Source organism: Marmota monax, unplaced genomic scaffold, assembly GCF_021218885.2.
Source record: "Marmota monax isolate L192 unplaced genomic scaffold, Marmota_monax_Labrador192_F-V1.1 WCK01_AAM20220418_F8-fsc00011, whole genome shotgun sequence".
NCBI lineage: Eukaryota > Metazoa > Chordata > Mammalia > Rodentia > Sciuridae > Marmota > Marmota monax.
Window position 1 is genome coordinate 9,763,830 of NW_026693082.1, and position 18,145 is coordinate 9,781,974.

At 34.1% G+C, this 18,145-nt stretch overlaps 1 protein-coding gene across 7 annotated transcripts in view; it reads left to right on the plus strand.

Annotated features, from left to right (window-relative positions):
* The window catches only part of Nbea (neurobeachin), a 651,894-nt gene that overhangs the window by 95,397 nt on the left and 538,352 nt on the right, over nucleotides 1-18,145 (plus strand). For all 7 annotated transcript variants that reach the window (XM_058582531.1, XM_058582532.1, XM_058582533.1 and 4 more), the window contains exons 7-8: nucleotides 544-663; nucleotides 3,004-3,150. In XM_058582531.1, coding sequence (XP_058438514.1) covers nucleotides 544-663; nucleotides 3,004-3,150 — 267 coding nt within the window. The remainder of the gene's footprint in view (nucleotides 1-543; nucleotides 664-3,003; nucleotides 3,151-18,145) is intronic.

An 18,145-nucleotide genomic window follows, 5' to 3' on the forward strand; every position in this document is an offset into this window, starting at 1 on the left:
ATTCTTTTTTTCCTTAAATAGTTTTTTTTAGTTGTCAATGGGGCTTTGTTGTTATTTATTCGTGTGTGGTGCTAAGAATTGAATCTAGTGCTTCACACATGCTCTGCAAACTCTCTGTCAGTGAGCTACAACTCCAGCCCCTATAGATTTATTCTTTATGTGCCATATAATGAGAAATGAGAGAAAATAACTTGAGAAAATGGTAGTGAGTGATGCATCAATAGTCCTTCAAACGTTTTCTTTTCTTTTTTGTGATAATGAAGAATGAAGCCAGGACCTTGCCCATTGCTGGTGAAGTACTCTACCACTGAGCTACAACCCTATCCCTTTTTATTTCAAGAAGGGTCTCACTAAGTTGCCCAGGTTAACCTTGAATTTGCTGTCCTCCTGTCTCAGCATACTGAATATCTGGGATTATAGGCATGTGCTACCATGTCTGACTTTCAAACATTTTCTTATAGCGTGTTATTAAAGTTAGGGTTGCATTTTAGACAATGATAACTAAACATTATGTATTGATATTTTAAATTATTTTTATTTAAGTGGTATATGATCAGCATTGTCCACATTTACAATCGATGGAGGAACAGTGAAATCCGGTGTTATGTTAATGGACAGCTGGTATCTTATGGTGATATGGCTTGGCATGTGAACACAAATGATGTAAGTTTTTTTCTTTTTAATCTGTGTTTTAATATATTTGAGAGTATGGTCTGTCAGTATTACAAGTATTAAATAAAATAGTCTTATAGAGGTTTACTTTGAAAGTTTATTATTTTTATTTAGTCAATCTTTTAAGTCTTAAATATAGTATATTTAAATTGTCAAAAGATATATGAGTTTTTAAAAGAAACATTACTTGGATATGTTTTTCAGTATTTTAGATCAAGAAACATTGAGTATTTTATTCTTTCCAGCACTATAAAAATGTGTCTTAGCACTTTGGGATATAGAAAGAAGACTTTAAATAGAATAGATAACTTATAGTCACTATTATTCTCCCTAAATGTTATGAAGAAAAATAAAGTGGGGAACAGCTATGAAAGAGAGTGTCGATAATGGAGAAGCCAGATTGCCCATGATGATTTTATTGAGAAGAGTTGAATAGCCATGTGGATATTTGGGTACTTATAGTGCAGTGGGAAGAATAAGTACAAAGGCTTTAGAGCAGAATTAGAAAGTTCAAAGAACAATAACAATTTGTATATAGCAGAGGGAGAAAGGGACAGAGTGGTGATAAGAAGTTAGGTAGATGCAATGGGATCAAACCATGTATGATCTCATAAGCAAACCTAAAGCCTGGGCTTTCCCATCTTACCCATGGTAAAAAAAAAAAATGGAAGATTTTCAGCAAAAAAGTAATGACTGCTTGTATTTTAAAAACATCAATCTGGCCGCAATATTGAGAACACCTTAAAGGGAAATGACTATAAACGAAGGAAGATCATTTAGATGACTTATTACAAAAATAGCAAAGAGAAGATAGTTTCATCAAGCGTGTTAGCCCTGGAAGAGATAACACAGTTGGATTCTAGATAAGAGATGTAGAGTTGAAATCTCAAGCGTGTCTACTCTTTTTCTACTTTGCCTCTCCTTGTTTTTCTGGCCTATTACATCCAAAGTAATAATATGATTTAATTCCCAGAGCACCTCCAAGGCCAATAATATGCAATACTTTCAACATCTCTGATTTTATAATGACTTGCCTTTTATTTTTAGCACAGTTCACTTGTCAGTTTTATCTGCATCTCTTTTACCTTTAATCTTATGTGGGGCAGGAGTTATATTCTCTTGTACTCTGTAAAATAGCACTGTATGCATTATCCATAGTTTGTCTGATAGAAGTGTGGGGAGGTAGCCAGATCTGACCTTCAGACTGTTTTTTTATGATTGAAAGCCAAGAATCATGGTTTTCACATTTAAAAAAAATTTTTTTAGAAGACAGGAAGAAACAAAAAAGAATATGCAACAGAATGTACAAGTGGCTTTCAAAACTTACAACATTCATTGCCCTAACTGTGCCTTTAGAGGAAAACGTTCTTTTTTTCCCCTATAAACTCATAGTTGAGGCATAGTCAATGAATATTTAAAGAGAATAATTAGGAAACAAAGATTAAATTCTCATTCCTATTTATTCTCTGGTGTAGAGGACAGTTTTTTTTATTATTGAGTGAAAGAAAACTCCAATGGTATTATTGAATGACATTAGCTTATAGGATAGTATTAAAAAAAGATTTAGGTTTTTGAATTATTTTTGATAGCGCTTCAGAATATGGAGAAGCCTGAGTAGTAGCACATATCCACATACTTTAGTCACATCTTTAGTTTCCATACTTTTAATTATAGCTTGCATATTTAATGAGGCATTCTTATCTTTGTACTCAATTCATAATTTTGCATTTTATTGAGGCACCAGAGAGATTCCATGTATAATTGTGTGTGTGTGTATGTATACACACACGTATATAAAGTGATAGATATCATCATGTTTATTAAAATTAATGTGTGGAGTATCCTGTGATAGTGAATGAAACTGAGCAGTAACTTCTTTCACTGGTCTGGATAGTTAAAGAGTTTTAAAAGTATAGGTGGGAAGCGTCTTCCTAAGCATGGCTCCTTAGTTGCTAAAACCTCTAGATGTAGCACTGTACCCTCTGCTTTAGGCAGCAGATTTAAAGGATCATTTTTTATTTGATTCTGTGTACTGCCTACTCAGGAGAATGACTGATTCTTTTTATGCCATTTTCATAGTGTATAAAAGTAGAGGAATGTATCCATAATGGAAAAGTGAAGTCAAATTCGAATATACATCATTTGATATATTTTTGTTTTCTCTAAAAATCGTTATTGGCTTTTATTATTTAAATGTTCTATAAAATCTTCATTGATGCTTTCTTCTATTATTGTGACATTTTAAGATATTTGTGGTGATGAAGACAGGTCTCCTTAAATATTCTGTCCTTACAAAATAATAACTTTTTTTTTGTGACTTTTAAAAAATAGAGCTATGACAAGTGCTTTCTTGGATCTTCAGAAACTGCTGATGCAAATAGGGTATTCTGTGGTCAGCTTGGTGCCGTATATGTGTTCAGTGAAGCTCTCAACCCAGCACAAATATTTGCAATTCATCAATTAGGACCTGGATACAAGGTAGGAATGACTATCTTATTATAAGTTCTGTGTAAAGTTTAGTTGTAAAAATGTGGCCTAAGAAAATATAATATTCAGTGAATATAGGTAAGAGTCATCTTTATTTTTTGAAACTCAAGTTAGCGGTTGCAATATTTCTTTTTATTTAAAGGGCACATTTTTATTTTCCCTTCATTAATTTTTTTACTTTTCATAATTTTGTAATGTTACAGGCATGCCTTTTGTTATCAGTTCTGAAAAAATAAATTTTATAAAACTATTTTACTTAATAATATTTGAAATCTAAATTTTGAAATATTTGTACTGTATAAATGGACATTTGAAATGACTTGTTAAATTAGCAGTAACTTGAAAAAGTAGTTACAGATTTAGAAGGAAAATATTATGAAATGTTGTGTATTTAATACTATTCCATTTTAGTGTCTACTGTTGCTTGTTCTTTGCAATATGTGAGGAAGTTCATAATGTATATGAGTGTCCTAATTTTATAATGCTTATTATTTATGATGATTCATCATGTTCCTATTTTTTAAATTTAGCTTTCAAAATGAAAGGTTTTAGGCAAGATAGAACATTCACATATATGAATTAATTATTAATGTATAGCACACTTGGCTAGGGAATTACGTGTGGATTTTATTTAAATCACACTGGGGAATTATGACATCCCTAACTATTTGGAGCTGAGAGAGAATTATACATTATAAGTCATAGTGTTTATAATTTTTAAGGAGTACATGTTCTGTGCTGAAGTACTGTCATATTTTTAAACTTAGGGTTTTAAATAATTAATGAGAAGATTGTGTTATAGGAGAGGAGTACAAAACAATAAAATATTCCTTATCTTGCCTTTGTATTTCTGACTTGATATTTCTGTTTCATCATTATGCTGTTAGATACGTAAGCAACGATATGAAATTACCCTTATTAAAAGTTCTGTCTGTTTCTAGTGATTTTAGTAATCAAAATAGTCACAGTAGTCCTGTTATTTTTATGTCAAAAGTAATATTACCACACCACCCCTACAAATAAATTTGTCATAGTCTGACTGTTCTTTCCTACATTGGTCCTTTTGTTTTGTTTGAATCCTTGTCCTGCTATGTGTTGACTATGCATGAGAATCAGTCCATAATTTTGGTTAATATGCAGCCAGCCTTCCTTTCCTGTTTCTTTGCCTTGTCCACGAAATATTTAGAGGAGCTTTTTTTAAGCATTAATAGGATTATATTAAATAGAGTGACAAATAATGAGATATAAATAATGGTAAAAAGTCAGGACATATAGATATATAAACTGTAAATCCAATATTATTATTGTGGTGAAATTTCAGAGTTAATTGGATCTTCCTGGCAGAAAGAAAGGAAAAGAATGAAATATAAGCAGTTATATAAATCTTCTGTTCAGAAAGGAGCAAACATTGTCTTGAACAGCTTTGCAAACTTAGTGATTTGTCATATGGCTCTTTCTTGTCATACTGTTTTGTAATAGTGAAAATAAACAATTGTCCCATGTCACTTTGTTCTACCCCGAAGTACTTAAGTGATACAGTCTGTCCCTAGTATGTTAACAGATAGAATACCTATAATAGAATACCTGTATATCAAAGTTAGAAATTTTAAAAGAAAATATGTCTAATTATGGGCATTACCCAGAAAAGTATTTTAAATTTTGAAAGTCTCCAGCCTACTGAGCCCCTTGTTAATGAAGTCTGACTGTAGGTACAAATTCATCTTCTCAATTTGAAATGACAGAAGCATACTTGCTACTGTGATATCTTGCATCTAAAACTATTAATAATAGAAGTTTTTCCTTGAAATCTAAAGAATGAGAAAAAAGGAGAAAAGGATGCAGATGACAGAAATAAAGCTGAATGGTTCACATATTGTAGTCTCAAGTTTCTTTGTCAAGAAAATTGAAGGGGTGGAGTCACTCCTCTGAGTGAGAGTAGGGGTCTGCAGCTGGAATTCAAAAGTATGTAGGGTATAGTAATCAGATGTCTTTTTGAGTTGAATAATGCTTAAATTATTTAGTGATATGTAGTAACAGTATTCATATTTCTTGCCTCAAGCTATATGGAATTTTCTGTAGTTTTGGAGGTCAGATAGAATTCTTTATGATTCTGAGCTTAATGTAGATAGAATGTCAACACGTGACCCCTGAAGTAAATGAATTAATTCTCCCCCCAAGTAATGTCATCAAGTTAGCACTGTGTAGGCTGTCCTTAGTGACTTTGACCTGTTGGTTACTGTACAAACTAGACAGTTTTCCCGCTGTGTAAATACCTGCTTTTAAGTAGTATAGTTAGTGAATTTTCTGTACTTGATTATAAATGCTAATAAATTTATCACTTTATCAATTAATTGAACATATAAGTTTGGAATTAATTTTTAAAATACAGAGAATCTCACTGTAACCTTGTCTAGTAAATAAAATGTACTTTTTTATTGTAGTGCTTTGCTTGATTGGAGTTATTGAATGTCTACAAGCTCATGAAGACTTATAATATGGTGTCCTTTGATCTCAGGTTTCAAAATATATTCTAACAAAGTTTTTATATTTTGGGACATTTCATAATTGTCATGTGACCTCCTGTTATAATAATTAGTGTCCATTACTAGACATTTCAGTATTTAGCTTTGTGTTCTCTTTTGCATTTAATATTTAAATTATGATAATATAATGGTTTTCATCTGTTTATTATGATAAAGTGCTGTTAAGAGAAAAAGTACAAAGTGACCTGCAAAATAAAAAATCACTTTGAAGGGTGGATGGGTGACCTCCTATCAAATGGGTAGGTCTTCCTATTAGTAACTAACTGGAAACTCTGGACATAATACAGAAAACATCCACCTATTTACTCTGAGGACTTTATAAAGTAGGCAGATTTTAGAAAGGAGACAAAACTTGGAATAGGTGGTAAACATGGACTGAGTTTTGCAAGTTTTATTTTAACAGAAAAAGTTCTCTGTGTGGAAACTTAGAGAGTAAGATGCACTGGGGCAACCCCGCACTATATGGAGATTGACTTGGTAACCTCAGAAAAAAGGCAGCCAGAAAAGGATCTGAATTATAAACTTAAAAACATTCAGTCCATATCTCTGGCTGAGCCCTGGAACCATTTATAAGCATGACAGACTGGCAAGAGATTGTAAATAGATTTAAAAACTAGAGTTTTGAAACACCACACATGGTAGGTATGGCATTTTATAATTGCATCTAATTAAATGAGTGATCCCCCTAAAACAAATACATCAGTGCTTTTCAGAACAAAATAGTTTGTACAAAATGATACTTACAGGATTCAGCATATAATCTAAAAATCTCTGGAATGAGTATTCTAAAAAGAGTCAGAAAAATGTGATTCATTCTCAGGAGTAAAGAAAATCAGCACATACCAACTCTTAGGTATTTATGTGAATATCACATAAAGTCTTTGTCATGACTAGTGAGGTAAAGGTAAATTTACTTGAAATGAATTAAAAGGTAGGAAATTACCAGCCATGAAATAAAATAAAATTGAAATTTTAGAATTCAAAAATATACCTCAGGTTAAACAAAGCCTCTGTATAAGCCTTTTAACAGAATTGATATAATAGAGAAATAAATGAACTTGAATATAGACTGATATAGAAACATCAGAACTGATATAGAAACATCAGAAGAGAGAGTTCAAGGAAGAAATGTAGATTAGTGAAAGAAATTTAGCATTGGCAAGATATATAGATGATGTAAAGCAATGAGACTGGAGTTCAGTAAATGAAGTGAGTTCAGAGCCAGAAGATGACTGGGGAAGTGAGTCCTTGAGAAAGCTGCGTTTGGAGGTTGAGTGATGGCATGCTCAGTGAGAAGGGGAGCAAGGGAATAGGAGGAAGAAAAAAACAACAATGGGAGAATGTCATTTTAACTTGACCTCCTTTAAGGTAAATCTGTCTCCTTTTTTCCACATTGAGTATACTGGTTTGTCGAGTATACAGAGAATGGTAACACAGAAAGTATTTGCAAATAATTGTACATATAACAGTCTCAGAATAATAATAATATCAACACAATACTAGCCTATTATTATAATTACTGAAAACAGCTAATTTGTTTTTGCATGTGCTCTCTCCATTCACCCTTTTGCCATTTTTTTATAGTTATGGTATGTTATGGGGTAAATTATGCTCTCCAAAGTTCACATGTTGAAGCCAATCCCCAGTAGCTAAGAATGTGACTGTATTTGGAGGCAGGATCTTTAAAGGGGTAAGTAAGGTTAAGTGAGATTATGAAGATGAGTCCTAATCCACTGTAAATTGTGCTGAATGAGAAGAGGAAATTAAGCCATAGTCAGGCACAGAAGACACAGGGAGGAGAAGACTGGTAGGCCATCTGCAAGACAAGGAGAGACATTTAGAAGAAATTAGTCCTGCTGACTGTGAGAGAATCTCAGACTTACAGACTCCAGAACTGTGAGGAAATAAATGTGTGTTTTCATGCCATTTAGACCTGGGTACTTTGTGGCATCCCCAGCATAAGTTATATTTCACCGGAGTACACATAGCTATTAACCACGCTCTCCTCTCTTAATGTATTCATAGGTTATATAAGTGCATATATGTTTAAGATCTATCATATTCCCTTTATTGTTATGAACTTTCTGAAGTTCATTCTGTAATAGATTTCTCAGAAAAGACTCATGGGGATAATATTCTTCAATACTAGTATATAAGGGTTCTTTATACTTGAAAGGCATTTACTTGGGTATAAAATTAACCTTTTTTCCCCTATGGATTGCTTAAACTTAAAAACATTCAGTCCATATCTCTGGCTGAGCCCTGGAACCATTTATAAGCATGACAGACTGGCAAGAGATTGTAAATAGATTTAAAAACTAGAGTTTTTTTTCTGACATGAGGTATTGGTATTGAAAAATGTGATGGCAATCTAATACTCTCTATTATACAGTACTTACTCTTTTTATATGTTTGAAGGATTTATTTTCTTTGTAGTAATTTTGGTAGATAAGTCTTGGTCTTCATTATTCTGACTTAATTTATCAGATATGTGATGTGCATTTTTATATTTTATATGTAATTTTGCATCCATTTATATTTCAAGAATTTTTTTTAACATGGGTTAGTATTTGTTCTATTTCCCTGTTTTAGTTTTTTTTTCTTTAGAGACTTGACTGTACATGTTTGATCTACTTTGCTTATTTTAATTCTTGTCACTTTTTAAAATGTCTTTGTCTCATTTCTTTCTTTCATTTCAAAATATAAAACTAAGGCCGGGATTGTGGCTCAGTGGTAGAGCACTAGCCTAGCACGTGCGAAGCCCAGGGTTTGATCCTCAGCACCACATAAAAATAAAATAAAGATATTGTGTCCAAGCACAACTAAAAAATATTTAAAAAATACATAAAACTGAACATTTTCAGATAAGTTATAAGCAGAAGATCAAACATCCGCCACCCAACCATTCAAAATTCAGTGTTGACATGATGTCCCTATTGTCCCTAAATGCTGTGTTCCTATGGACAAGAATATTCTTTTCAAAAATTATTATCTCACATATAGTCAGGAGGTTAATATAGATACCTTAGTACATATAATGTCCTTTATAGGTAAAAGATCCAATTTATTACATTTATGTTATAACTTATCTTTAGTTTGCTGTATAGAAGTTTATTTTTCCTTCATTTTCTACATGTGTACACAGCCAAGACAAGGTGTGGCATACTTTTCTGATTACCCCCCATTGTTCTTCACCCTTCTTCAGCTCTAGCTCTCTGCATTGGGCCAGGCTGTCAGACTGATACTCTCCACATTCATCTGCTGCTCTAGTCTTTTTTATCTTCTGCTGGCTAGTCCTCTTAACCAGATGCTGCCCCCTCTCCAAGACTCTGAAACCCCATGCCAGCTAACTCCTCTAGACAGTTGTGGTCTTGAGACTGCTAGTGGTCTTGCCATTCATTGCTTGATTCCCATTCTGCTGGATGTAATTCTCACCTTCCACAGGATATAACTACCTATTCCAGCAAGCCCTCCTAGAGCATGCCCTCCCTCCTCAGCCTCCTCAGACTCCTCAGACTCCAACATAACCAAGTGCACTCTAAATGAACTTTTTCCAAATCCTACTCTAGATCAAGATTCCTCCTCTGAATGCCCTCTTGAGGAAATTCCCTTCTCACTTGATCAGGCTTCTACTCTACCCCCATATAAGGAGCATCCTCCATTCCTTTCACATACTTAGAAACTCTATGCCAGATCACAACCTACTTCCCTCATCTTTGTCTTATCAGGTGGATGTCTTGTCATTGTTTGGAATTCTGACATCCTAAACTAGGTAAGTTTTCTAGGAATGCTGGATGCCTTTCTATTTGCTTATGCTGTGACATGTGTAGCAAATTGCCCTATCTCTGACCATTTCCTCACACAACTTTGATTTTTCTTAATATCTGACTCATCTTTGACACCCCTGGCTAAAGAGCTCTTTCTTTGTGGATGCCCTTGGCGTAGGCCTTATCTCCCTTTCTTGTTAGATTTAGACTGCTTTCCATGCCTGGCCACCCTTGTGGTGGAACTTCCCCACATTTCTGAGTTTTTATATCATGTGGCTCTTCTATGTGGATACAGTCTGCACTACTGGGCTGCTGCAACTTCTTCCCACTACCCCTATTTTTGGGTTCTTACTTTGTTAGTCCTACCAGGTACTGTTGTAAATGTTTGGAAAAGGAAGAGGAAAAGAACTTCATTTATTGTTTAAAAAAAATTTAACAGCTTTATAGAAATAGTCCACATACATAAAATCGACCCATTTAAAGTGGACAAATTCCCCAAACAGCTGGATTTTAATAGAGACTATGTTGAATCTGTAGATTAATTTGTATTAATTATTACTGTATTAACTATTACTATCTTAACAATGTGAAGTCTTTCATTTCATATATGCAGATGTCTTCACTGGGTCTTCATAATTTTTTATAGATGCTTTGTAGTTTTGATTATACAAGTCTTAGGCTGCTTTAGTTAAATTTATTCCTTAGTATCATCATATTTTTGGTGCTGCTGTAAATGAAATTTTAAAGAAGTTTTCACGTTCAGAGTTTTCTTTGCTATGATATAGAAATTCAGTTGATTTTTAAATGTTTTTTTAAAAAATTTAAATTATTTTTATGGTACTGTGGAATGAATACAGTGGTGTTCTACCACTAAAGCTAAATCCCCAGCCCTTTTTATTTTTTAAGTTTTGAGACAGGATCTCACTAAATTTTTTGCTCAGGCTGATTACAAACCTGCAATCTTCCTGCCTCAGGCTCCCAAGTAGCTGGATTTCAAATTTGTTTCACTGTGACCAGCTATTTTTATTTTTTAACTTTTTATTTTTTTAATCTTTTTATTTTATTTATTTGTATGTGATGCTGAGGATCGAACCCAGTGCCTCACACATGCAAGGCAAGAGCTTTACCACTGAGCCACAAACCCAGCCCTATTTTTTAACTTTTTAAAAATGTCCTTTTAAAATTGATACATGAAAATATAAAAAGTACACATTTTAATGGTAATCCCTGTAATTTTGATACATATTTATACATTACAAAATATTTAAATCAGGGTAAACATATTTATCTCCTTGAAAATTTATTATTTCCTTATTCTAAAAACTTTCCAAATCCTTTCTTCTAGCTTTTTGAAATGTACAGTATATTATTGTTATCAGTCATTCACCATACTGTGCAGTAGCACACCTGAGCTTCTTGGTCATAACTAACAATGTTCATCAATCTTTGATTTATTTTAATTTGTTCCACTCAGTTATATATGATAGCAGAATGCTCTTCTATTCCTTGTACATAAATGTAGCATAATTTTTCACTTCTCTGGTTGTACATAACATTTGTGCAGTCATACATGTACCTAGGGTAATGATGTCTGTCTCATTCTACCATTTTTCCTACCCCATACCCCTCCTTTCCCTCCCCTTTGCCCAATCCAAAGTTTCTCCACTCATCCCATGACAACTCTCTACCCCCTATTATGGATTATCATCCACTTAACAGACAAAACATTCGTCCTTTGGTTTTTTAGGAATGGCTTACTTCACTTAGTATAATATTCTCCAATTCCATCTATTTACTGGCAAATGTCATAATTTTATTCTCTATTATTGCTGACTAATATTCCATTGTGTGTATACTACCACAATTTCTTTATCCATTCATCTATTTAAGGGCATCTTGGATGGTTCCACAGTTTGTCTATTGTGAATTGTGTTGCTATAGACATTGATGTGGCCATGTCACTGTAGCATGCTGTTTTTAAGTCCTTTGGGTGTAGACCAAAGAATGAGATAGCTGGGTCAAATGGTGGTTCCATTTCAAGTTTTAAGTGCAAGAAATAAGATCAAGAATTAATAAATTGGATGGATTCAAACTAAAAAGCTTCTTAGCAAAAGAAACAATCAACGAGATGAAGAGAGAACCTCTAGAAAGGGAGCAAATTTTTGCCACACACACATCAGATAGAGCCCTAATCTCCAGGATATATAAAGAACTCAAAAAACTTAACACCAAAAAAACAAAGAACCCAATCAATATATAGACTAAAGAACTGAACAGACACTTCTCAGAAGAAGATATATATTCAATCAATAAATATATGAAAAATATTCAACATCTCTAGTCATTAGTGAAATGAAAATCAAAACTTCTCTAAAAGATTTCATCTCACTTTACTAAGAATGGGAGTTATCAAGAATAAAAACAACAATAAGTGTTGGTGAGGATATGGGGGAAAAAGCTCACTCGTATATTGCTGGTGTGACTGCAAATTGGTGTAACCAATCTGGAAAGCAGTCTGGAGAATCCTTAAGAAACTTGGAATGTAATTTTATTTTTAAGGAATATTTTCATTTTACTTATATGATTTTAATTTTTAAAGTTTGTTGAGAATTGTTTTATGCTAGTTGTTCCATATGCTCTTGAAAAGAATGTGTATTGTGTGTTTGTTACATAAAATGTTCTATAGTAAGGTGTTAGCCAGCATTACATACTATTCCTATATGTGTAATTAGTACAAAATATATCTGTACTCTCCTTTTCTTTTTAAATAATTGGAATTGCTTCACCGAAATCGAATTTCCAAACCATACAATTCATTTATGTAAATACACAAGCCACTTATTTTTGGTAAAGATATGAGTTGTGCAAACATAGCTGCATTATAATTTTACAACTTTTTAATCACTGCAGAAAGATCCTTCATGTGTATTTGCAATCTCTCCTCATTCTTATCCCTTTCCTGTTCATGCTATTTTATGTAACAGTTATTCTAAATGAGATGGTACAATGAATATTGAGATTTACCTACAAATGTGGTTATCATATCTTTATATATAATTTTAAAACTTAGAAATACCCTAATACACCTTAGTGGATTGTACGGTTTGGAAATATGAAAATGATGGAAAACGTTTTACATTTATTTGATGGATTGTATGTTTATAGTCTTCAAATTTCATTATAAATTTTTTAAACCTACAAACAACAACTCTACAAACCAAAGGAGGGTATTATGGCCATTGTATCATGGACTCAAATTAATATCACTTTGTTTCTGAGTGAGAATAAGTTTCATTAGACATTTGATATTTCCCTTAGGAGACCTGAAAGCTTCAAGAGACTATAGTAAAATTTGTAATTCCAGTATAAGCAGTTTGAACAAAATGAAAACAAACATATCTGTTGAGATAATGGAAGGTACAAACATTTCAGCTTTCATAGAAACAAGTTATATAGAAAGTATCTAATTATAATGTTTTTCATTCCATTTTGCAGTTTGTTTGATTGTTTATTTATTGGTATCCGGGATTGAACTCAGGGGCACTCAACCACTGAGCCACATCCCCAGCCCTATTTTGTATTTTATTTAGAAATAGGGTCTCACTGAGTTGCGTTGTGCCTCACCCTTGCTGAAGCTGGCTTTGAACTTGGAATCTTCCTGTCTCAGCCTCCCTAGCCAGTGGGATTTCAGGCGTGAGTCACTACACCTTGCCCATTTTGTAGTATTTTATTTAAACAACTATTTTTCGAAAGCAGGTGTGCTGTGTTCTTTTTCTTTTTTTTTTTTTAATTTTTATTGTTGGTTGTTCAAAACATTACGTAGTTCTTTTTTTTTTCTTTTAAGAGAGAGAGAGAAATTTTTGATATTTATTTTTTAGTTTTCGGAGGACACCACATCTTTGTTTGCATGTGGTGCTGAGGATCAAACCCGGGCCGCACGCATGCCAGGCGAGCGTGCTACCCAGTCCCTACATAGTTCTTGACATATCATATTTCACACTTTGATTCAAGTGGGTTAGGAACTCCCATTTTTACCCCATATACAGATTGCAGAATCACATCGGTTACACATCCACTGATTTACATATTGCCATACTAGTGTCTGTTGTATTCTGCTGCCTTTCCTATCCTCTACTATCCCCCTCTACTCCCCACCCCTCCCCTCTTCTCTCTCTACCCCATCTACTGTAATTCATTTCTCCCCCTTTTTTTTTCCCTTTCCCCTCACTTCCTCTTGTATGTAATTTTGTATAACCCTGAGGGTCTCCTTCCATTTCCATGCAATTTCCCTTCTCTCTCCCTTTCCCTCCCACCTCTCATCCCTGTTTAATGTTAATCTTCTTCTCATGCTCTTCCTCCCTACTCTGTTTTTAGTTACTCTCCTTATATCAAATAAGACATTTGGCATTTGTTTTTTAGGGATTGGCTGGCTTCACTTAGCATAATCTGCTCTAATGCCATCCATTTCCCTGCAAATTCCATGATTTTGTCATTTTTTAATGCAGAGTAATACTCCATTGTGTATAAATGCCACATTTTTTTTTATCCATTCATCTATTGAAGGGCATCTAGGTTGGTTCCACAGTCTTGCTATTGTGAATTGTGCTGCTATGAACATCGATGTAGCAGTGTCCCTGTAGTATGCTCTTTTTAGGTCTTTAGGGAATAGACCGAGAAGGGGAATAGCTGGGTTAAATGGTGGCTCCATTCCCAGCTTTCCAAGAAATCTCCATACTGCTTTCCAAATTGGCCGCACCAATTTGCAGTCCCACCAGCAATGTACAAGTGTACCCTTTTCCCCACATCCTCGCCAGCACTTGTTGTTGACTTCATAATGGCTGCCAATCTTATTGGAGTGAGATGGTATCTTAGGGTGGTTTTGATTTGCATTTCTCTGACAGCTAGAGATGGTGAGCATTTTTTCATGTACTTGTTGATTGATTGTATGTCCTTCTCTGAGAAGTGTCTGTTCAGGTCCTTGGCCCATTTGTTGATTGGGTTATGTGTTTTCTTATTGTTTAATTTTTTGAGTTCTTTGTATATTCTGGATATTAGGGCTCTATCTGAAGTGTGAGGAGTAAAGATTTGTTCCCAGGATGTAGGCTCCCTATTTACCTCTCTTATTGTTTCTTTTGCTGAGAAAAAACTTTTTAGTTTGAGTAAGTCCCATTTGTTGATTCTAGTTGTTAACTCTTGTGCTATGTGTGTCCTATTGAGGAATTTGGAGCCCGACCCCACCGTATGTAGATCGTAGCCAACTTTTTCTTCTATCAGATGGCGTGTCTCTGATTTGATATCAAGCTCCTTGATCCATTTTGAGTTAACTTTTGTGCATGGCGAGAGAAAGGGATTCAGTTTCATTTTGTTGCATATGGATTTCCAGTTTTCCCAGCACCATTTGTTGAAGATGCTATCCTTCCTCCATTGCATGCTTTTAGCCCCTTTATCAAATATAAGATAGTTGTAATTTTGTGGATTAGTTTCTGTGTCCTCTATTCTGTACCATTGGTCCACCCCCCTGTTTTGGTACCAGTACCATGCTGTTTTTGTTACTATTGTTCTGTAGTATAGTTTGAGATCTGGTATCGCTATACCGCCTGATTCACACTTCCTGCTTAGAGTTGATTTTACTATTCTGGGTCTTTTATTTTTCCATATGAATTTCATGATTGCTTTCTCTATTTCTACAAGAAATGCATTTGGGATTTTGATTGGCATTGCATTAAATCTATAGAGAACTTTTGGTAATATCGCCATTTTGATGATGTTAGTTCTGCCTATGAATGAACAGGGTATATTTTTCCATCTTCTAATATCTTCTATTTCTCTCTTTAGGGTTCTGTAGTTTTCATTGCATAAGTCTTTCACCTCTTTTGTTAGGTTGATTCCCAAGTATTTTATTTTTTTTGAGGATATTGTGAATGGAGTGGTTGTCCTCATTTCCATTTCAGAAGATTTATCGCTGATATACAGGAATGCATGTGATTTATGCGTGTTGATTTTATATCCTGCCACTTTGCTGAATTCATTTATTAGCTCTAATAGTTTCTTTGTAGACCCTTTTGGGTCTGCTAGGTATAGAATCATGTCATCTGCAAATAGTGATAATTTAAGTTCTTCTTTTCTTATTTTTATGCGTTTAATTTCTTTCGTCTGTCTAATTGCTCTGGCCAGTGTTTCGAGAACTATGTTGAACAGAAGTGGTGAGAGAGGGCATCCCTGTCTTGTTCCAGATTTTAGAGGGAATGCCCTCAATTTTTCTCCATTCAGAATGATGCTAGCCTGAGGCTTAGCATAGATAGCTTTTACAATATTGAGGTATGTTCCTGTTATCCCTAGTTTTTCTAGAGTTTTGAACATAAAGGGATGCTGTACTTTGTCCAATGCTTTTTCCGCATCTATTGAGATGATCCTATGGTTCTTATCTTTAACTCTATTGATGTGGTGAATAACATTTATTGATTTCCGTATATTGAACCAGCCTTGCATCCCAGGGATGAATCCTACTTGATCATGGTGCACAATTTTTTTGATATGTTTTTGTATCTGATTCGCCAGAATTTTATTGAGGATTTTTGCATCTAGGTTCATTAGAGATATTGGTCTGTAGTTTTCTTTCTTTGAAGTGTCTTTGTCTGGTTTAGGAATCAGGGTGATGTTGGCCTCGTAGAATGAATTTGGAAGTTCTCCCTCTTTTTCTATTTCCTGAAATAGCTTGAAAACTATTGGTATTAGTTCTTCTTTAAAGGTTTTGTAAAACTCTGCTGTATACCCATCCGGTCCTCGGCTTTTCTTAGTTGGTAGTCTTTTGATGGCTTCTTCTATTTCCTCAATTGATATTGGTCTGTTTAGGTTGTCTATATCCTGCTGACTCAATCTGGGCAGATCATATGACTTAAGAAATTTATCGATGCCTTCACTATCCTCTATTTTATTGGAGTATAATGATTCAAAATAATTTCTAATTATCTTCTGTGTTTCTGAAGTGTCTGTTGTGATATTGCCTTTTTCATTCTGTAGTAATTTGAGTTCTCTCTGTTCTTCTCTTCGTTAGCATGGCTAAGTGTCTGTCGATTTTATTTATTTTTTTCAAAGAACCAACTTTTAGTTTTGTCAATTTTTTCAGTTGTTTCTTTTGTTTCGATTTCATTAATTTCAGCTCTAATTTTAATTATTTCTTGCCTTCTACTTCTTTTGCTGTTGTTTTGCTCTTCTTTTTCTAGGATTTTGAGATGAAGTGTGAGATCATTTACTTTTTGGTTTTTCCTTTTTTTAAGGAATGAACTCCAAGCAATGAATTTTCCTCTTAGAACTGCTTTCATTGTGTCCCATAGATTCCGATATGTTGTGTCTGTGTTTTCATTTATCTCTAAGAATTTTTAAATTTCCTCCTTGATGTCTTCTATAACCCATTGATAATTCAGTAACCTATTGTTCATTCTCCAAGTGATGCATGATTTTTCCTTCCTTCTTTTATCGTTGATTTCCAGTTTCATTCCATTATGATCAGATAAGATGCATGGTATTATCTCTACTCCTTTATAATGTCTAAGAGTTTCCCTGTGACATAATATATGATCTAGTTTTGAGAAGGATCCATGTGCTGCTGAGAAAAATGTGTAACTGCTTGATGTTGGGTGGTATATTCTATATATGTCAATTAAGTCTAGGTTATTAATTGTATTATTGAGTTGTATAGTTTCTTTATTCAACTTTTGTTTGGAAGATCTGTCCAGTGGTGAGAGAGGTGTGTTGAAGTCTCCCACAATTATTGTATGGTGGTCTATTGGACTCTTGAACTTGAGAAGAGTTTGTTTGATGAACATAGATGCACCATTGTTTGGGGCATATATATTTATAATTGTTATGTCTTGTTGGTGTATGATTCCCTTGAGAAGTATGTAGTGTCCCTCTTTATCCCTTTTGATTAACTTTGGCTTGAAATCTATTTTATTTGATATGAGTATGGACACGCCTGCTTGTTTCCGAAGTCCATATGAGTGATATGATTTTTCCCAACCTTTCACCTTCAGCCTATGTATGTCTTTTCCTATCAAATGCGTCTCCTGTAGGCAGCATATTGTTGGGTCTTGTTTTGTGATCCATTCTACTAGCCTGTGTCTCTTAATTGGTGAGTTTAAGCCATTAACATTTAGGGTTATTATTGAGATATGGGTTGTTCTTCCAGCCATATTTGTTTATTTCTGTTACTAAACATGGTTTGTTTTCCTCTTTGATTATTTTCCCCCCCTTTACTGTCCTACCTCCCACTGTTGGTTTTCATTGTTATTTTCCATTTCCTCTTCCTGTAATGCTTTGGCGAGGATGTTTTGAAGAGATGGTTTTCTAGCTGAGAATTCTTTAAACTTTTGTTTATCGTGGAAGGTTTTAATTTCATCTTCCATCCTGAAGCTTAATTTCGCTGGAAACACAATTCTTGGTTGGAACCCATTTTCTTTCAGTGTTTGAAATATGTTATTCCAGGATCTTCTAGCTTTCAGAGTCTGTGTTGAAAGATCAGCTGTTATCCTGATTGGCTTACCCCTAAATGTAATCTGCTTCCTTTCTCTTGTAGCTTTTAAAATTCTCTCCTTATTCTGTATGTTGGGCATCTTCATTATAATGTGTCTAGGTGTGGATCTCTTATGATTTTGCACATTCGGCGTCCTGTAGGCT